We start from the raw sequence: 22057 nt of genomic DNA, 5'->3' as shown, positions 1-22057 counted from the left end.
GCAGCCGATCCAGGACCAAAGGTGGTTGGTTCCCCGTGCCTGCCAGGAGCTATTTCTGAGCAGACAGCCAGGAGTAACCCCTGAGCACCGCCTGATGTGACCCAAAAACTAAAAAAAAAAAAAAAAAAAAAAAAAAAGAATTGTAGCAAAATAGTGGTCTCTGCCTAAATAAATTTTGTCTTTGGGGAAGATATGATTTCTTTAAAACCATCGTGATTAATTTATCATAAAATATAAATTGTTAGCCTTGCTTTTATGTAAAAACACCCATAGCACATCTTTTTCGATTTTCTTTGAAAGATAACATGCGAGGCAAGATGTGTTGTTGCGCTTTTAGTAAGTATTCTTTATAACTCTTGTGCTGATCCTAGATTTTTGCTGCTTCCATAAATTCCACTAGATTTGTCGGTGCTATTCAAAACTACAGTATTATATATATAATAAGTGGCTGCCTGCTTAATGAGCTTTGCTATCTCGAATTTAAAAGTAATGTTTTTATGTGGCTTAGGACTAGAAATTGACTTGGAAACCATATTGCAAATATTTCTGAATCCTAGAACTCTGGGTAGTTATGTTCCAAATTTGTCTTAATTTGAAATTTTATTCTTTACTAATTAATTTTGAAATCAACCATTAATCGTTTGAAGTTTATAAAAATATGCTTTCTTGCTGTAATCTTATAACTAATCCTCTGATGTTTAATTGGATAAATTTGCTTATTTGTTTTCTTTTAGGAATTATCCTTGCTTGCTGATAATAAAAATTTGCTTTGCTGTTCATTTAAAATTTGATTATGATTGGGCTTTATTCTGCCATAATAGTGTGCTGTACAGGCCAAAACAATAGTACAGTTGGTAGGACACTTGCCTTGCACATAAATGATCTGAGTTTTATCCCTAGCATCTCCTATGGCCCCCTGAGCGTGATTCCTGAGTGCAGAGCCAGGTGTATCCTCTGAACATCACCAGGTGTGGGCCCAGTAACCAAAAAAATGTGTACTCTACATCTTTTTCATTGCTCAATTTATTATAGTTGTTTATTGGGCTTTTCTAAATTCCTTTTAAAGTGAGACATATTCAGACATTGCCACAATTATAATGGTTATTGCCAGAGGGTTTACTTAGTTCTTTTTATAGATAAAATTTTATTTTATTTTTATTTTGTTTTGTTTTTGGGTCACACCTGGCAGCGCTCAGGGGTTACTCCTGGCTCTGCGCTCAGAAATCATGCCTGGCAGGCTTGGGGGACCATATGGGATGCCGGGATTCAAGCCACCTGGATCAGCTGCATGCAAGGCAAATGCCCTACTACTCTGCTATCTCTCCAGCCCCATGAAATTACATTTTTAAATTAGTTTTCAGTCTAAAATAAGTGAATTGTTTTCATTTTTTATTGACTCACCATGAAATACAGAGTCATAAGGCTGTTAATGATTGTCATACAGTGTTTAAAATTAGTGAATTTCTTTTGGAAACTCTAAAAACACAGATAATACCAATATGTCTCTGCTTTGTTTTGTCTAATTAATTAATGGAAGGAGGGACTGGGAAGATAGTACTATGCACCAGACCCGAGTTCGATCTCTAGTATCTTTAGTATTTATCCCAAGCACTGCAAAGAGTAATTCCTAAACACAGAGCCAGAAGTAATCCCTGAACACCACCAGATGTGACCCTAAACCTTTAAAAAAAAATTAATAGAAGTAAAAAAGCTAATTCAGAGGGCCGGAGAGATAGCACAGTGGTAGGGCGTTTGCTTTGCATGCAGATGATCCAGGATAGAAGGTGGTTTGATTCCTGGTGTCCCGTATGGTCCCCCAAGCCTGCCAAGAGCGATTTCTGAGCACAGAGCCAGGAGTAACCCATGAGCATTGCTGGGTGTGACAAAAACAAAGCAAAAAACTACTTAGAATGTATAAATGAGGGGCCGGGCGGTGACGCTAGAGGTAAGGTGCCTGCCTTGCCTGCGCTAGTCTTGGACGGACCGCGGTTCAATTCCCGGGCGCCCCATATGGTCCCCCAAGTCAGGAGCAACTTCTGAGCGCATAGCCAGGAGTAACCCCTGAGTGTTACCGGGTGTGGCCCAAAAACCAAAAAAAAAAAGAATGTATAAATGAACATAGATATTTTAAAATATATTTTTATATTAGGTGGCCCAATAAACTAAATTCTCATAGGTAGAAATGTTTCTTTTTTGAGAGGACAGTGCCTGATGTCACATCCAACCTATTACTCGACTACTTAATCACATCCTTTCCCCCAGAAATCCCATTTTCAGTTACAACTTTTGTGTGCATGTTAGTTTTATAGATTGTTTTTACCTGCTATTATTTCCATATTTTATTTAATCTTCCACCTTTTTAAGGTATGTGATTAGACTTTTTTTTCTCACTTTCCCCTCCTTTGGAACTGCAGTTGTGTTTTTTGTTTTAATTGTGAATACTTGATGTCTTCTGTCTTCTTGTACAGACAAGCCATGCTGTCTTTCAGTAGAGCTAATTCTATCAGGGGAAGCTTCTTGGCTTTTCTTTATTTTTATACTTTTACTGGTTTTTGGATTACACCCAGCTGTACGCACAGGGCTTGCTCCTGGCTCTATATTCAGGGATCACTTGTGGCAGACTCAGGGAATGATATGGAGCGATGAAGATTGAACCTGGATTCCACTGTACTATATCTCTCTTACCTCTTTCTCTCTCCCTCTTTCCCCTTCCCTCCCCCACTTTCTCTCTCACTCCTCCCCCTTTCTCCCTTCCTGAGAGATAGCTCAAATGCCCTGTGCTTTACCTGGTCTAGGCTTTTATTTGATCTCCCTACACATTGTTCTCTGAGTAATGCCTGGAAGCTACCCCAAGTACCTTGCTGGGAGCAGCCCCTGAATATTGTTGGGTGTATCCCAAAACCAAATAAAAATGATGATAATAGTAAACCTATTTTGCCATGGAGAGTTTGCCTACACAAAATTTTAAGTACAATTTTTGTGTGAAATTATAATTGTATTTGGTTCTTGAAGTCAAATAGTTACTGAGAAATTGGTAATTTGGAGATAAAATAAATTCAGTCCCACTTTATCTTTTTCATTGTTACACTAAGTTTTGATTTTTGTTTGTTTGTTTGTTTTTGGGCCACATCCATTGACACTCAGGGGTTGCTCCTAGCTATGAGTCAGAAATTGCTCCTAGCTGGGGGGACCATATGGGACATCAGGGATCAAACCCAGGTCTGTACTGGGATAGTCACAGTGCAAGGCAAATGCCCTACCACTGCGCTATTCCTCCGACCCTTAAGTTTTGATTTTATGTAGTGTGGCTCAACTGAGGATGGCTAAGATATCAATTGTAAATAATGATTGAATGATTATTTGCCACTCTTCATAGGATCTCAGTACTACCCCCTCCCCCCGTTTTGTTTCCTCTTTTAAAATTAAGGCATTAATTTTATTTTAAATTTAATTTTAATTTAATTTTAAATGATAATAAGGTAGGTAAGGCAGTTACTTTGCATGCAGCCAACCCAGGTTCAGTCCTCAGCACCCTTTATGGTTCCCCAAGCCAGCCTGTAATGATACCTTAGTGCAGAGATAAGAGTAAGCCCTGAACATTGCCAAATATGGCTCAACAACAAAAACAAAAAGTAAAGTTTTGTACTCATTCAAAGACATTTATTTTTCTTATATATACATTTATTTTAATTTTTTAATTTTTTCAGTTTCCAAGTCATTTTATTCAGAATTTTATTTTCTGAATCAATACATTCTGTACAAAACAATGTAGAAATGGCTGCCATTTAAAAATGGCATATAAATAAATAACTTATTTATTTATTTATTTATTTTTGGTTTTTTGGGGCCACACCTGTTTGATGTTCAGGGGTTACTCCTGGCTAAGCACTCAGAAATTGCCCCTGGCTTGGGGGGACCATATGGGATACGGGGGGATCGAACCGCGGTCCTTCCTTGGCTAGCGCTTGCAAGGCAGACACCTTACCTCTAGCGCCACCTCACCGGCCCCTATATTTTTTATCTTCAAGCTCATGCTTTATTTTTAAAACTACTTAATTTATAAAATAATTAAGTTTGTAATTCTTATTTCTCATAATTAATTTCTAAAATAGCATGGTCTCTTGCTGGAGGGCTGCTTCTTCTTTCTACCATTTGCCTTTTTTTTTTTACTGTGTTTACTGTGACCATAGGAAACGTGCCTTCTCCAAATGCACCATTAAAGCGCGTCTTAGCCTATACAGGCTGTTTTAGTCGAATGCAAACTATCAAGGAAATTCATGAATATCTGTCCCAGAGGTTGCGCATCAAAGAGGAAGATATGCGCCTATGGCTATATAACAATGAGGTAAGAGGCAATCCCTGCGTCATGAAGGGATCTCCCGATTGGACTGGGGAGATGACTCAGAGGGCTGGCGTGTATGCTCTGCATGCAGGAGTCCTAGGTTTCATCCTCAGCCTAACATACTTCATGGACTCCTGACTACCACCAAATGTGACACCAAACCAAAAATAGTTCTGGTTGGTATTTTGTTTGTTTGGGATGGTGCTACACTCTGCAATGTTCAGGGGTTACTCCTGGCTCTACACTCAGGAATTACTCCTGGCAGTGCTTGGGGAGCCATATGGAATGCTAGGGATTAAACCAGGGTTAGCTGCATACAAGGCAAATGCCCTACCCACTGTGCTATTGCTATTGCTCCAGCCCCTCGATTATGTTTTAAATACATATTTCATGATCAAGGATTTTTGTTTGTTTGTTTGTTTGTTTTTGATTTTTGGGTCATACCCGGCAGCGCTCAGGGTTACTCCTGGCTCTACACTCAGAAATCACTCCTGGCAGGCTCCAGGGACCATATGAGATGACAGGATTCGAACCACCATCCTTCTGCATGCAAGGCAAAAAAGCCCTACCTCTATGCTATCTCCGACCCATGATCTGGGATTTTTATCTATGATTAGACAATGTATATAAATTTTATAAGCTGAAAAGCAAAAATTTAGCTGAAAACAGCTTTTTTTAGGGGGATGGTGCGAAGTGGGCTTACTTTTGCTTTTCCAGTTGTGCTTAGAAGCTACTCCTGACAGTGACTGGCATACCATGGGTATGTCAGTATCAGAGATATAACCTGGCAAAGCATATGCTCCAAACCTTTGAGCTATTTTCCTGGCTCTAAAGAATTTTACTTGGGGTTTGTGGGGGAAACTCCCAACTAGTACCCAATGCTACTAACCCTGCAAGGCCAGATATTCAAGACAAAAACCCAAGGATGTGATGCTAATCAGACCCTACAGTGCCAGGAATACCTGGGCCTTCCTGGCAGAGCTCAGGAACCATCAGTACTGTACCAGTGAGTCTCAGGTAGTGCTAAGGACCAAATCCAGGTGATGTTCATGCCTTGGTAGGTATATACCATAACTGCTATACTTTTTCCTAGTCCCAAAACTTCAACTTTTAAATTTCTGTATGCATCCATACAAATACTTGTCACCCAAATCTTTAAGAGCAATTGACTTGTGAATATCACCTTATAAAGATTATTTTTACAAAGTAGCATCAAATATTTTGAGGGGAATGAGGAGCAATACTGGGGACAGAATCCAGTACCTCATGTATGCAACAGATAACTTGTTTCTTCAAGTAAAATCGTTTATTTTACATTAGGGTTTTCTGATTTTGCAGGAGATGGGGGTACTTTTGAGCTACACCAGGCAGTATTTAAGGATATTCCTGGTTCCGGGTGCAGGGGAGGCAGGTGTTCACCATGAGATACTGGGACCTCCAAATATAAAATAAGCATTCCAGCTCATTGAGTTATTTCTCTACCTCTAGACTTGATTTAGAGCTGGGGATGTGGCCCAGTGGTAGAGTACTGGCCTTACTTACATTAAACCCTAGGTTCAATTCCCACCATTTCTCAATGTGGATTTGTTTTGTTTTGTTTGGGATTTGTTTGTTTATGAACCACACCTGACAATGCTTAGGGCTTACTTCTGGCTCTGCACTCAGCAGTTACCTGCCAATGTTAGGGAAGAATATGGAATGCTAGAAATCAAATCACGTGCAAGGCAACACCTACACACTCCACTTAGTCTCTCTAGCTCCCCCAATGTAGATTTAAGTTAATTTTATTTAGTTTTGTAGGGATATTTTTGTTTTGAGGGAGGTGTTTGTTTGGACTCAAGGGGGTTGTTTTAGTGTTGTTTTTTTATTCCAGGGATTGAACCCAGAGCTTAATACAAATAAAGGACACTCTGCTACTAAACCACATTCCTCACCCCCTACTATACATATGCTTAAGAAGTCAAGTAAGAGCCAGGAAGATAATTCAAAGGACAGAAGCACATATTTCAGTTGGGAGGCCCAAATTCCTTTGCTGGCACCAAGTCCAGTCAGAAACAGCCAAAGTGTCACCCCTAAGCACTGCCAGATTTGACTTACAAAACAAACAAATGAGCCAAGAGGTCATATTGACACCTGAGCAACAAGTAGGGCACTTGGCCTTGCACACGACCAACCCAGGTTTGATCCTGAATCCCATATGGTTCCCTGGGCCCTCAAATGAATGGTTCCTGAGTGCAGAGCCAGGAATAGCCCCTGAGAATCACTGGGTGTGGTTCCCCCTTTCAAAAAAAAAAAAAAGAAGAAGAAGAAGCTAGGGCCGTAGAGATAGCACACAGTAGAGTGTTTGCCTTAGACACAGAAGGGTGGTGGTTTGAATCCCGACATCCCATATGGTCCCCCGAGCCTGCCAGGAGCGATTTCTGAGCATAGAGCTAGGAGTAACCCCTGAGCACTGCCGGGTGTGACCAAAAACTAGAAAAAAAAAAAAAGAGGCCAGATATCTCAATTGTTCAGAACATATGCCTAACCAGGTTTGAGGCCCTGCCTTTGGTCCCCATTACAATATGGCTACCCTAGCACTACCAACAGTAACCCTGAATGCCCCCCAGCACTCAGTCCTAGTGCCTGCCCCTTCAAATACTGAACCATCAGACTATACCACTAGACCAAGTAAGAAATGTATGAGCCTTGCCTTCATACTTATAAGGATCTTCTCTATTTAAAAAAAAAAAAAAAAGCCAAGGAGTACAGGAAGATGACTAAATGCTGGAGCACATTATTTGTATATGAGAAACCTATATGGCTTGGCAGGGACCTCCAGAATATTGCTGGGAGTGACCACCTCATAATAAATAACTAATAGGAGCCAAAGCGGTGGCGCAGGTAGTAGGGTGTTTGCCTTACAGGTGCTAACCTAGGACGGACCTTGGTTCAGTCCCCCGGCATCCCATATGGTACCCCAAGCCAGGGGCAATTTCTGAGTGTATAGCCAGGAGTAACCCCTGAGTCACAGGATGTGGCCCCAAAACAACACAAACAAAAATCAAATAATAATGTAGTGTGGCATAAGAGAAAGCTCAGAGTAAGGCTGAGCTTATGGTGGCCTGCCAAGGTTCACTCTGTGCCCCTCAGCACAGAGCCAAGAGTAGCAAACCTCGGGCTGGTGAGATAGCATGGAGGTAAGGTATTTGCCTTACATGCAGAAGGTCAGTGGTTCAAATCCCAGCATTCCATATGGTCCCCGAGCCTGACAGGAACGATTTCTGAGCATAGAGCCAGGAGTAACCCCTGAGCGCTGCCGGGTGTGACCCAGAAACAAAAAAAGTAGCAAACCTCCACGTCCACCCCTAGCAATGCTGGATGAGGTACAAATATAAAAATTACAGCAAACTAAAGAAAAAAATTGAGTATATAGTGGAAATCCTTCCTGCCCATAGAATAGAGATGATTCTGTTCATTACCTATGTATGCTAATGATACTATATTCTGAAGTTGAACCATGAGTAATTTGAACTAATCTGTTCCTTATTCCTTCTTTCTTACATTCCTTTGTTCACCATCGAGGGGCAGTATAGGATAGTAGATAAGAGTGCCCTGCCTAGAGTAATGTTGCCAAGGAGTAAGTCCTGGTTCTGCCATATGTTATATAATTAAGGGCATTTCACACTTTCTCAGTTTTCTGGAGTAAGTAGGGGAAAAAATAGTATCTTCCTATGATACATTGTTAATAAGAATTTTGTGAGTGCTTTAGACAGTGAACATAAATAATTGGTTTACCGCTTTAGTTCCTAGATGTTATCAAGTTCATCTTGGTCATTACTGAGCTTCATACTGAGTACTAAAGATGGTTTCTTTTCTATAAGCTCTTCAGAAATTTTAAATTTCAATAAATTTTGATTTGCTACATGGTAGCTTTTTCTAACATTTTGTTTTAGAGCCATAAAGTATGTTTATAAAGTATATATTATTTTTCTTTTAATTTACCACCTAAACTTATCTGAACAACCTTACTCTTTAAAATGTCTTTCATCTGAGTTGCATAACTATAAAGACATTTTTAGTTATTTTTATTTCCATATTTCAAATGTAGTTAACAAAAACATTTTCTCCTTCATACACAGAATTACCTTACTCTGCTAGATGATGAGGATCATAGACTGGAATACTTGAAAATCCAGGATGAGCAGCACTTGGTAATTGAAGGTACAAGATGGAATCATGCGCCTATGTGGGGCTTTTAGGGGAAAAATTTTAAAAATATAGTTTTCTAATAATGCTTAATTTTACAATTTTTCAACTAGTACTTGATTGTGTTGTCATTTACAATAAAGAAAATCCACTGAACCACATTATTTGAACCTCTTGTAGATTGTCAACCTTTTTCCAGCCATGGCCCCCATTTGCTCTGTTTACTTCCGTGTGTGTCCCCCCTCTCTGTCGCCTGCCAATTGACTCCACTGTCCCAATTTGTAAGATTTCCACCTGTGCTCCTCCCCACCCAGAATAGCCTGGGATCCTCTGGGGAGCTATTGTAACTCCTAATTTAGAAATACCACATTAGATTATTTTTGAAGACATTAATTGAGGGGGTCTGGAGCCATAGGACATTTGCTTTGCACAATGTCGACCAAGTTCAGTTCTCACTATCCCATATTATTTTTTTGTTTTGTTTTTGTTTGTTTATTTTTTGGGGGGGGGGTCACACCTGCCAGTGCTCAGTGATTACTCCTGGCTCTCCGCTCAGAAATAGCTCTTGGCAGGCTTGGGGGACCACATGGGAGCCGGGATCGAACCACCATCCTTCTGCATGCAAGGCAAATGCCTTACCTTCGTTTTATCTCTCTGGCCCCACTATCCCATATTATTGAAATGATTTGTGAGCCCAGAGCTAGGAAGTAACCCCTGAGCACCACCAGGTATGGCCCAAAAATAACAACAACAAAATTAGCTCATGAATTTTTATAGTAGGTAGAAAATTGAATTTCTGTTATACATTTGGGGTGAGGGGTTTGAGTCACACCCGGCAGTGCTCAAAAATCGTCCCTGGCAGGCTTGGGGGACCATATGGGATGCCGGGATTTGAACCACTGTCCTTCTGAGTTTAATGCAAATGCCCTACCGCTGTGCTATCTCTCCAGCCCCACATTTATATATATATATATATTTTTTTTTTTAATATATATTTTTTAAATAAGTCAAGAAACTTGTTTTGGTAGCAAGTCAGCAAGTTGGAAGATAGGGTGTTATGTCCTCAAAGCAACTGTCTTGTCTGTCTAAAATTTTTGGTTTTGTTTGTTTTTGGTTTTGGGGGGCCACACCCAGCAGTGCTCAGGGATTACTACCTGGCTCTGGGCTCAAGAATCATGGCTTGTGGGCTGAAATGGGATACCGAGGATCAAACTAGGTTTGCTCTGTGCAAGGCAAACACCCTACCTGCTATTGCTTTGGCCCCTTTAAAATTTTCTTTAAAGTTTCAAATGCCTTTCTAAGTTTGAACAAGGAGACTAACTTTCTTACATATTATGTTTTAGCAAAACTGAATATTTACCAATAGAGTATGCTTCTTATTCACAGATAAATTTTAAAATGAGTATTTACATATCATTGAACATTTGAGGTTTGGAGTGATAGCACAGGGTAGGGCATTTGCCTTGCATGAGGACAGACCCAGTTTGATTCCCGGCATTCCATATGGTCCCCCAAGCCTGCCAAGTTCAGTTTCTGAGTGTAGAGCAAAGAGTAACTCCTGAGCACTGCTGGGTGTGGCCCAAAAACAAAAAAAAAAAAAAAAGAAGAAGAAGAAAACTTGAAGTATATTTTCCTATCAAGATTTATGGAGGGGCCAGAGAAATAGCATGAAAGTAGGCCATGCCTTGCATGCAAAAGGATGGTGGTTTGAATCCTGGCATCCCATATGGTCCCCCAAACCTGCCGAGAGAAAGGGGAGAGAGAGAAAAGAGAGGAGAGGGGGAGAAGAGGGGAGAGGGGGAGAGAGAGAGAGAAGAGGGGAGAGAGAAAAAGGAGGGGGAGAGGAGAGAGGAGAAGAGAGAGAGAAGAAAGAAATTAACATGTTTCTATTTCTATCTTTCTAGTTCGAAACAAAGATATGAGTTGGCCTGAGGAAATGTCCTTTATAGCGAATAGTAGTAAAATTGATAGACATAAAGGTAAGTCTTCAGTGTTGTTTTTTTAAAGCATTATTCTTTTTTTTAACTTTATTTACTGATTGATTTTGGGGCAACACCTACCAACACTAAGGGGTTACTCCTGGCTCTGCACTTAGAAATCACCCCTGGGGGGGGGGAAGAAATCGCCCCTGGCAGGCTGGGGGCCCATATGGAATGCCAGGAATAGAACCGAGTCCCTCCCAGATTGGCCACATGCAGGGCAAACGCCCTACTACTGTGCTGTCTCTCCAGCCCCTAAAGCTTCATCTCAAAATTTTTTTTTTATTCTCTACACTATTACAGTAGTAACTTTTGACCTCCTAATTGAAAAATTATTTAGGCTCCCCCTTTTCTTTTTTTCTTTTTTTTTTTTTTTTTTTTTTTTTTTTTTGGTTTTTGGGCCACACCCGGCGGTGCTCAAGGGTTACTCCTGGCTGTCTGCTCAGAAATAGCTCCTGGCAGGCACGGGGGACCACATGGGACACCAGGATTCGAACCAACCACCTTTGGTCCTGGATCGGCAGCTTGCAAGGCAAATGCTGCTGTGCTATCTCTCCAGGCCCCCTTTTTTTTTCTTTTCTTTTCTTTTTTTCTTTTTTCTTTTTTTTGGTTTTTCGGGCCACACCCGTTTGATGCTCAGGGGTTACTCCTGGCTAAGAGCTCCGAAATTGCCCCTGGCTTGGGGGTGACCATATGGGACACCGGGAGATCGAACCACGGTCCTTCCTTGGCTAGGGCTTGCAAGGCAGACACCTTACCTCTAGCGCGACCTCGCTGGCCCTGCTTTTTCTTTTTCTTAGATAGGATTTTTTGTCAGTAAACTGAAAACTTTTCTAATCTTGTATTAAATGATTTATAAAGATATTGAGCTAAGAGATATGTTTAGATTCTCAAAAACTACTGTAACAATTAAAGGTGAAGTCCTATTCTAGATTATAAATGAACGTGGATGATCACAATTGACAGAGATATTCCATGAAAAGAAAGAGTATCTGTTTTATCATTGAAACACTACAGGAGGAAGTATTAGCTCTGTATACCTGAAACAATCAAAATATTTTATGTACTACAGGTCACTTTATAGCATTTTATTGCAACTAAGCTTTGGCTTTCATATTGTTTTTCTAGTTCCTACAGAAAAGGGAGCCACAGGTCTGAGTAACCTTGGAAACACATGCTTCATGAACTCAAGTATCCAGTGTGTTAGTAACACACAGCCACTGACACAGTATTTTATCTCAGGAAGACATCTCTATGAACTCAACAGGTAACTATTCAGTCGTTGCCTTCAATTTCCTCAATGACACTGAAACAATTTCCACATCACCTAAATTTCCTCTTTCTTCACTGTGAAGGAAAAAAATCTTTACTTATTTGCCCAACTTAGAAAAGAAATTTTGATGGAGTGAATAGGCATTTGTGTGCCTTCATGATCATTATTTTTGTGTGTTGTTTGTTTTTGGACCACACCTGGTGGCAGCACTCAGGTTACTCCTGGCTCTGTGCTCCAAAATTACTCCTAGCAGGCTCAGAGAACCATATGGAATGCTGGGAATTGAACCCAAGTTTGCCCAGGGTCAGCTGCGTGCAAGGCAAATGCCCTACCTCTGTGCTATCACTCCACCTCATGATATTTATTGGGGGGGGGGCGGAAATTTGGGGCCACACTCAATGACACTCAGGGGTTACCCCTGGCTAGGCGCTCAAAAATGACTCCTGGTTTGGGGGACCATATGGGATGCTGGGGATCGAACAGAGGTCCATCCTAGGTCAGCCACATACAAGGCAAACCCCCTACAGCTGCATTATCACTCCAGTCCCTCCAAGATCATTTTTTTTTATTTTAATATTTTTATCTAAACACCTTGATTACAAATATGATTGTAGTTGGGTTTCAGTCATGTAAAGAGCACCCCCCTTCACCAGTACAACATTCCCACCACCAATGTCTCAAATCTCCCTCCTCCCCACCTCCACCCCCCACCTGTACTCTATATAGGCTTTCTATTCCCTCATTCATTCGCATTGTTATGATAGTTCTCAGTGTAGTTATTACTGCACTGCACTCATCACTCTTTCTGGTGAGCTTCATGTCGTGAGCTGAACCTCCCAGCCCTCCTCTCTTATCTTTGAAAATTATTGCAAGAATGTCTTTCATTTTTCTTAAAACCCATAGATGAGTAAGACTATTCTGCATCTATCTCTCTCCCTCTGACTTATTTCACTCAGCATAATAGATTCCATGTACATCCATGTATAGAAAAATATCATTACTTCATCTCTCCTGATGGCTGCATTATATTCTATTGTGTGTATATGTACCACAGTTTCTTTAGCCATTTATCTGTTGAAGGGCATCTTGGTTGTTTCCAGAGTCTGGCTATTGTAAATAATGCTGCAATGAATATTCCCAGGAGTGGTATAGCTGGATCAGATGGAATCTCAATTTCCAGTTTTTGGAGGAATCTCCATATTGTTTTCCATAAAGTCGGACTAGACGGCATTCCCACTAGCAGTGAAAGAGAGTTCCTTTCTCTCCACATCCCTGCCAGCACTGCTTGTTTTCATTCTTTGTGATGTGTGCCAATCTCTGTGGTGTGAGATGGTACCTCATAGTTGTTTTGATTTGCATCTCCCTGATGATTAGTTATGTGGAGCATTTTTTCATGTGCCTTTTGGCCATTCGTATTTCTTCTTTCACAAAGTGTCTTTTCATTTCTTCTTCCCATTTTTTGATGGGGTTAGAAGATTTTTCTTTTTTTTTTTTTTTTTTTGGTTTTTTTTTTTTTTTTTTTTTTTTTTTGGGTCACACCCGGCAGTGCTCAGGGGTTATTCCTGGCTCCAGGCTCAGAAATTGCTCCTGGCAGGCACGGGAGGACCATATATGGGACGCCGGGATTCGAACCGATGACCTCCTGCATGAGAGGCAAACGCCTTACCTCCATGCTATCTCTCCGGCCCTTTTTTTTTTGGTTTTTGGGTCACACCCGGCACTGCTCAGGGGTTACTCCTGGCTCTACGCTCAGAAATCGCTCCTGGCAGGCTCGGGGACCATATCAGACACCGGGATTCAAACCGATGACCTTCTGCATGAAAGGCAAACTACTTACCCTCCATGCTATCTCTCCGGCCAGAAGTTTTTTCTTGTAAAGTTCCGTCAGTGCCTTGTATATTTTGGTTATTAGCCCCTTATCTGATGGGTATTGTGTGAATAGTTTCTCCCACTCAGTGGGTGGCTCTTGTATCCTGGACACTATTTCCTTTGAGGTGCAGAAGCTTCTCAGCTTAATATATTCCCATCTGTTTATCTCTGCCCAAGATAATTTTTGAGACTCTTTGACAACAACTTTTTCTTTCAACTTCTAGGACTAATCCCATTGGTATGAAGGGGCATATGGCTAAATGCTATGGGGATTTAGTACAGGAACTTTGGAGTGGAACTCAGAAGAATGTTGCCCCATTAAAGCTTCGGGTAAGCAGATTAAAATAACGTTAAAGTATAAAGTAATTATTTAAGTATTTTCCTCCATATGTTCTTTTGGGAAAGGGGTTTAGGTCACATGCCAGCTTTGCTAGGTGTTACTCCTGGCTCTGCGCTCAGAAATCGCCCCTGGCAGGCACAGAGGACCATATGGGATGCCGGGATTCGAACCACTGTCCTTCTGCATGGAAGATAAATGCCTTACCTCCATGCTATCTCTCCGGCCCCTTCATATGTTCTTATGTCTTCCCCTTTATTTAATGGAGAGGGGTGGCAAAGAGGGAGTGTTGGATTTTAAACTCAGGTTTTTCCATGAGAGGTATGTGTTTTACTGTATGAGCTTTTTCCCTGGTCCTTATGTCTATCATTTTTGTTTTGGTTTAACTAATATTTTTATACTCTTCACTAAACATTTGATTGGATATTAATTCTTTTTTCAAATATGTGAAAAATACAGCTATAGGTGTAGTGGATAGGAAAAGATCAGAGTTATAGTTTAAATTTGGCATGCTATTCACATTACTAATTTTTCAATTACTTTAGTAAATCTTTGTTAGTCCTTCACTATTAGAAATGTTGGAACTGGGGCTGGAGAGATAGCTTGGAGGTAAGGCGTTTGCCTTTCATGCAGGAGGTCATCGGTTCGAATCCCGGCGCCCCATATGGTCCCCCATGCCTGCCAGGAGCAATTTCGGAGCCTGGAGCCAGGAATAACCCCTGAGCACTGCCGGGTGTGACCCAAAAACCACAAAAAAAAAAAAAAAAAAAAAAAAAAAAAAGAAAGAAAAGAAATGTTGGAACTGCACAGTAGACTTCTAAGACATGCATTTTCAGCATTTGTAAGATATTTCTATCTATGGAATAAAAATAGAATAGCTTTACTATATATTTTTGAATACAGTTCAAAACAGAAAGAAAATAATTACTGGATACTAGTTTTTGTTTTTCAGCTATTCCTAAAGTTACTCTTGGCTCTGTGCTCAGGGTACCATATGATGCATAACTCACATGTAAATTGCATGTAAATTGTTTATAATGAATTTTGTTTGTTTTTTGGTGGGGTTGTTTTTTTTCTGGGGGTCATACCCAGATCTCAGAAGTTACTCCTGGCTCTGCATCCAGGAATCACTTTTGATGGTGCTCAGAGAGCCATATGGAATGTCAAGAATTGAAACTGGGTTGGTCACATGCAAGGCAAGCACCTTATCCACTGTACTATTTCTTCAGCCCTTATAATGAATTTTTATGTTTTTGTCTTAAGTATATCTTGGAACATAAGAATTATTTGCTGGGGCTGGATAGATAGTTTGGAGGTAAGGTGTTTGCCTTTCATGAAGGACGGTGGTTTGAATCCCGGCATCCCATATGGTCCCCTGTGCCTGCCAGGAGCAATTTCTGAGCATAGTGCCAGGAGTAACCCCTGAGCGCCGCCGGGTGTGACCCAAAAACCAAAAAAAAAAAAAAAAAAAAAAAATTTTGCTTATTGGGGCCGGAGTGGTAGCACAAGTGGTAAGGTATCTGCCTTGCTCGAATTAGCCTAGGATAGACCGAGGTTTGATTTCCCCTGACATCCCATATGGTCGCCAAGCCAGGAGCGATTTCCGAGCGCATAGCCAGGAGTAACCCCTGAGTGTCACTGGGTGTGGCCCCCAAAAAGCAAAAAGCAAACCAAAAACAAACAAAAAAAAAAAACAACAAAGAATTATTTGCTTATAATATCAAACAGATACTATATTGACAAAAATACTTTCCTTTTTTTTTTTTTTGTTTTTTTGTTTTTTTGTTTTTTCAGGCTCAGGGGTTACTCCTGGCTACGTGCTCAGAAATTGCCCCTGGCTTGGGGAGATCATATGGGACACCGGGGAATAGAACAGCGGTCCTTCCTTGGCTAGCGCTTGTAAGGTAGACACCTTACCTCTAGCGCCACCTCGCCCCCCCCCCTTTTTTTTTTGGTTTTTCAGGAAAAGCTGTATATTTTTGTTTTGTTTTGTTTTTTTGTTTTTGGGTCATGCCAGGCGGCGCTCAGGAGTTTCTCCTGGCTCTACGCTCAGAAATCGCTCCTGGCAGGCTAAGGGGACCATATGGGACGCTGAGATTTGAACTACTGACCTTCTGCGTACAAGGCAAACGCTTTACCTCCATGCTATCTCTCCGGCCCCTGACAAAAATACTTTGTTTGTTTTTGTTTTGGGGCCATATGCAATGACGTTCAGGGATTACTCAGAAATTGTTCCTGACTTGGGGGACCATTGGGGATGCCAGGGATCGAACAATGGTCCATCCTGGGCAAACGCCCTCCGCTGTGCTGTCGTTCTGGCCCTTTTTTTTCTTTTTTTTTTTTTATCATTTGAGGTTAACATTAGAAAAACTATACAATTATCCAGAAGGATGTGCTAAAATGAAACAAATGACATGCTGTGCTATTTACCTTTTTATAAATCATTTTAATTACAGGTCATATTCATTCCAAATGTTTAGGACTAGCAGATTAATTCCTCTGATTTTTTTTTTTTTTTTTGTAGTGGACCATAGCAAAATATGCTCCCAGATTTAATGGGTTTCAACAACAGGACTCCCAAGAACTTCTGGCTTTTCTCTTGGATGGTCTTCATGAAGATCTAAACCGCGTCCATGAGAAACCATATGTGGAACTGAAGGACAGTGATGGTCGGCCAGACTGGGAAGTAGCTGCAGAGGTGTGTTGCTTTGGGTTTTTAATAAAAGTATAGATATGTTTTCCCTACAAATATTTGTTATACAAGTTAATACAAACTAAATTGCTCTAGAATTAAGATTTATTATATAGAAATAAATTATAAAATGAATAAATTTCTGTTTCTCTTTTTTGTGAAGTAATTTCTTTTTTTTAATTTTTATTTTGATCATATTGGCTTACATATCTTTCACAGTAGTATTTTAGGTACATATTAACATTGAATCGGGAATACCCATCCCATCAACAAATTTGTCCTCCCCCCATCCCCGTTCCCTTCCTGCAACCCATATCCCCCACCATTTGTGAAGTAATTTCTAAACAAAGCACCTTTAATGAAATTTGGGGAAAAGTTGATTTTTCATATTATAAACACTTGGAAGAGATGAATAGGTAATTTTTCTCAAAGTGTTTTTTTTGCTTGTTTATTTGTTTGTTTGTTATGCTTTATTTGGGTCACACCCGGGGATACTCAGTTACTCCTGACTCTTCACTCAGGAATTGCTCCTGGCAGGCGCAAGGGACTATATGTTATGCCAGGGATCGAACCTGGGTCTATCCTGAGTAAGCAGCATGCAAAGCAAATGCCCTACTGCTATGCTATCTCTCTGGCCCAAAAGTGTATAAAGTTTCTAAGTTAGTATGTATGTATGGTGACATATAGGAATATTCATCTACCTTTTACTTTTTGTTTTGTTTAGTTTTGGGTGGAGCATACCAGCAGTGCTTAGGGTTTACTCCTCTCTCTCTGCTGAGGGGTCACTCTGGCTGAGTTTGGTAGAACATAAGTTACACTGGGTATCAACTCAGCCACATGCAAGGCAAGCGCACTAACTGCTGTACTATTACTCTGACCCCTTATCTGCTTTTAATGAGAAAAGAACATTTAACACTATTATAACCATGGTAAAAACACAGAAAAATAAATTGATTTTTTTTCCTCTGACCTAATATTTTATAGGGAAACAAAAAGAATCACATTTTGTTCTATGTCAGCAGCCAATACATTTAAATGTCTTGAAATGTGAATTCTCAGAATCCTTTTATTTATTTATTTATTTATTTATTTATTTATTTATTTATTTATTTATTTTTTTGGTTTTTGGGCCACACCCGGTGACGCTCAGGGGTTACTCCTGGCTATGCGCTCAGAAGTCGCTCCTGGCTTGGGGGACCATATGGGACGCCGGGGGATCGAACCGCGGTCCGTCCAAGGCTAGCGCAGGCAAGGCAGGCACCTTACCTTTAGCGCCACCGCCCGGCCCCAAACAGTTTTTTTTGTGTGTGTGTGTGTGTGTTTTTTGGGTCACACCGGGCAGTGCTCAGGGGTTACTCCTGGCTTCCTGCTCAGAAATTTGCTCCTGGCAGGCACGGAGGACCATATGGGACGCCGGGATTCGAACCGATGACCTTCTGCATGAAAGGCAAATGCCTTACCTCCTTGCTATCTCTCCGGCCCGAATCCTTTTATTTTTAAATGAAAATTGGGAATTATGTTATTATTAAAGCCAAAATATTTAATTCAGTTTTTTCTATTTGTATATGTGATTTTGAGTTTTGAGGTAAAAGTCTCTAATATTTTTCTTCCTAGGCATGGGACAACCATCTGAGAAGAAATAGATCAATTGTTGTGGATTTATTCCATGGGCAACTAAGGTCTCAAGTCAAATGCAAGACTTGTGGACATATAAGTGTTCGATTTGACCCTTTCAATTTTTTGTCTTTGCCATTACCAATGGACAGTTACATGCATTTAGAAATAACAGGTAGGTCACAGTTTTAAAACCCAATTGACTCCATTTTCTTCACTTCATTTACTTAGATTGAATTATTGAGTTATAAGTATAATATTTTATGGTTTATCATTATTATTGGTGATTGTTAAATTGTTAATAATATAATTATGTTAATATGATATAATTCTGTTATTAGATTATGAATACTATAATCGAGCACTCTGATTTCAAAGTATAATCTGAGGTCTGAAAGACTTGAATGTGGGTACATTTTTGTGCCAGGTGATTCCTCTGATAGTTTCACATATGCCAGAAACTCCTTAAAGCATTATTAAGCCTAAATTCTGCATCATGTGGACCACAAAAAAATAATGATTTCACTCAGTATTGTCCCTCTTTACCATCTGTTGTAGCATATTAATAAAAATAAACACTTTAATATTTCTAAAATGTATACATGTATTCTATCCAGTGTAAACCTGCATTTTATTTATGATGATCTTTTCTCTTTATTAGTTATTAAATTAGATGGTACTACCCCTATACGATATGGAATAAGACTGAATATGGATGAAAAGTATACAGGTTTAAAAAAACAACTGAGTGACCTCTGTGGACTTAAATCAGAACAAATTCTTCTTGCAGAAGTACATAGTTCTAACATAAAGGTAATATTAACTCTCTTTCTTGGAAATCCTTGATTTTTATTCTTCATTCTTGATTTTTATTCAGAGATCACTTTCCTCAATTATTATCAACTGTTAAGTAAATGAGCAAAGGAAATATTAAAACACAAAAACTAGAGGCCAAAGATGTACAGTAGGTTAGATGTTTGTCTTACATGCGTCAACGCATGTAAGATTATTCCTCAGACTACTCCAGGAGTCATCCCTGAGCACTAATAGCTGTGGCCCCAAAGCAAACAAAAATTTTTCAAGGATAGATTTCAAAAGACACAGTGCATACGTTGCATGAGGCTAAAGTTTGATCAACAACACTTGTTTCCCTGAGCACCATGGTTGCAAAATTGTTCATTGTTGAATTTCAGTCATACAATGTACACCATCCTTCACCAGTGCACCCTTCCTGTCACCAATGTCTCTCCTTTCTCTGCCACTCCCTGTAGCAAATTACTTCTCTCTCACAGATACTTTCTATCTCTCATCCTATTCCAACATATCATTATCTATTATCATTATCTATTATCATCTACTCTACCTAGACTCATTGCTCTTTGTGGCGAGTTTTTCACCCTGGGCTGGATCTCCTGACCTTTTGTCTCCACTGTGTCTGGGTATTATTACTATACTATCTCTTGTTTTTCTTATATCCTACAAGTGAGTGAGATTATTCTATTTATTCTTTTCCCTATGGCTCATTTCACTCAAGATAATAGTATTCATGTCCATCCATGTATAAGCAAATTTGATTACTTCGTTTTTCCTAATGGCTGCATATTATTACATTGGGTAGATGTACCATAGTTTCTTTAGCCACTCATGTGTTGTCGGGCATCTGGGTTGCTTCCAGATTCTGACTATTGTAATAGTGCTGTGATGAACATAGGAATACAGAGGGTGTGTGGGTGTGTGGGTGTCGGGCATCTGGGTTGCTTGACTTTTGTAATAGTACTGTGATGAACATAGGAATACAGAGGGTGTGTGTGTGTGTGTGTGTGTGTGTGTGTGTGTGTGTGTGTGTGTGTGTGTGATGAAAATAGGAATACAGAGGGGCGTGTGTGTGATGAACATAGGAATACAGAGGGGGTGTGTGTTTGTGTGTGTGTTTTCCTGGAAGCGGTATTGCTGAATCATATGGGAACTCATTTTCTAGCTTGTTTGTTTTTGTTTTGTTTTGTTTTTGGGTCACACCCAGCAGCACTCAGGAGCTACTCCTAGCTCTGTGCTCAGAAATCACCCCTGGCTTTGGTTGGGTTTTTGGGCCACACTCAGTGGTGCTGAGGAGTCACTCCTGGTTTCTGCATTCAGCAATCGCCCCTGGTAGGGTGGGGAACCATATGGGATGCCAGGAATCAACCTGGTTCCTCCCAGGTCGGTTTCATGCAAGGCAAACAACACCCTGCCACTGTGCTGTCTCTCCAGCCCCAGATGCAATTTTCTTGTGAAGTTCTGCAAGTCCCTTGTATGTTTTAGTTATTAACCCTTTAATTGGATGGGAGTTAGGTGAATAGTTTCTCTCATTCTGTGGGTAGCCTCTATATCCTAGTCACTATTTCCTTTGAAGTACAGAAGCTTCTCAGTTTAATGTAGTCCCTCTTGTTTATCTCTGCTTCCACTTGGTTGGGCAGTGGTCTTTCCTCCTTGAAGACGCCTTTAGTCTCAATGTCATGGAGTGTTTTGCCTATGTTTTCCTCTGTGTACCTTATGGTTTCAGGTCTGATATCAAGGTCTCTAATCTATTTTGATTTGACCTTTGTGTGAGGTGTTAAGGAGAGGTCTGAGGTCATTTTTTTTTTATATGTAGTTGACCAGTTTTCCCAACATCACTTGTTGAAAAGGCTTTCCTTGTTCCATTTTGTATTTCTTGCTCCTTTATCAAAAATTAATCGTTCATAAACTTGTGTGCCCATCTTCGGATATTCAAGTTTATTCCATTAAGGGTCTGTCTTTATTTTAATATCATGCTATTTAATAACTATTGCTTTATGGTATAATTAAAAGTTGGGAAAAGTGATTTCTCCCATTTTTTTTTTTTCTGCCAAGGCAGGGGTCTCAAACTCGAGGCCTGCGGGTCGTTTGTGGCCCTCCGTACAACATTTTGTGGCCCTGCCCTAGAGGAATCTTTTTTTGTTTTATTTTGTTTTAGTTGTTTGGGTCACACCCCCCAATGTTCAAGGCTTACTACTGACTTTGCACTCAAGGATCACCCCGACTTTGCCTCCTGCGCCCCCCCAGGTAAATTGAGTTTGAGACCCCTGCTTTAGGTATTTGTGGACTTTCATTTCTCCATATAAATTTTAGGAGCTTCTGATCGATTTCTTTGAAAAATATCATGGGGGAATTTTACAGGAATTGCATTATATCTGTACAATGCTTTCGGAAGTATTGGTATTTTAATGATGTTAATCCTCCCAATATATGAGCAGGGTATATGTCTCCATTTCCTTGTATCCTCTTTTATTTCTTGTAGTAGTGTTTTGTACTTTTCTTTATATAGTTCTTTCACCTCTTTAGTTAAGTTGACTCCAAGATACATGATTTTCTGAGTCACAATTGTGAATGGGATTGGGTTTGTTTGTTTTGGTTTGGTTTTTGTTTTTGAGTCACACCCAGCAGTGTTCAGGGGTTACTTGTGGCTCTATACTCAGAAATTGCTCCTGGAAGGCTCGGGGGACCATATGGGATGCTGGGATTCAAACCACCGTCCTTCTGCATGCAAGGCAAACACCCTATCTCTATGCTATCTCTCTGGGCCCAGGATTGGTTTTTTTTAAATATCTTTGTTTTCTGGGGCCGGAGAGATAGCATGGAAGTAAGGCATTTGCATTGCATGCAGAAGGACGGTGGTTCTAATCCTGGCATCCCATATGGTCCCTTGAGCCTGCCAGGAGTAACCCCTGAGCGCTGCCGGGTATGACCCAAAACCAAAAAAAAAATC

The 22057-nt window shown here is 40.3% G+C and overlaps 1 protein-coding gene across 2 annotated transcripts in view; it reads left to right on the top strand.

The window, feature by feature from the left end:
• The window catches only part of USP32 (ubiquitin specific peptidase 32), a 189666-nt gene that overhangs the window by 137657 nt on the left and 29952 nt on the right, over positions 1 to 22057 (top strand). For both annotated transcript variants that reach the window (XM_049771218.1, XM_049771210.1), the window contains exons 17-24: positions 4191 to 4345; positions 8464 to 8545; positions 10435 to 10509; positions 11638 to 11776; positions 13876 to 13981; positions 16513 to 16686; positions 18295 to 18469; positions 18956 to 19107. In XM_049771218.1, the coding sequence (XP_049627175.1) occupies positions 4191 to 4345; positions 8464 to 8545; positions 10435 to 10509; positions 11638 to 11776; positions 13876 to 13981; positions 16513 to 16686; positions 18295 to 18469; positions 18956 to 19107 (1058 nt within the window). The remainder of the gene's footprint in view (positions 1 to 4190; positions 4346 to 8463; positions 8546 to 10434; positions 10510 to 11637; positions 11777 to 13875; positions 13982 to 16512; positions 16687 to 18294; positions 18470 to 18955; positions 19108 to 22057) is intronic.

This window comes from Suncus etruscus, chromosome 1 (genome assembly GCF_024139225.1).
Source record: "Suncus etruscus isolate mSunEtr1 chromosome 1, mSunEtr1.pri.cur, whole genome shotgun sequence".
In the NCBI taxonomy this organism is placed as follows: domain Eukaryota; kingdom Metazoa; phylum Chordata; class Mammalia; order Eulipotyphla; family Soricidae; genus Suncus; species Suncus etruscus.
The sequence above is the reverse complement of the archived record's forward strand: the minus strand, read 5'-3'. Positions and strand labels throughout refer to the sequence as shown.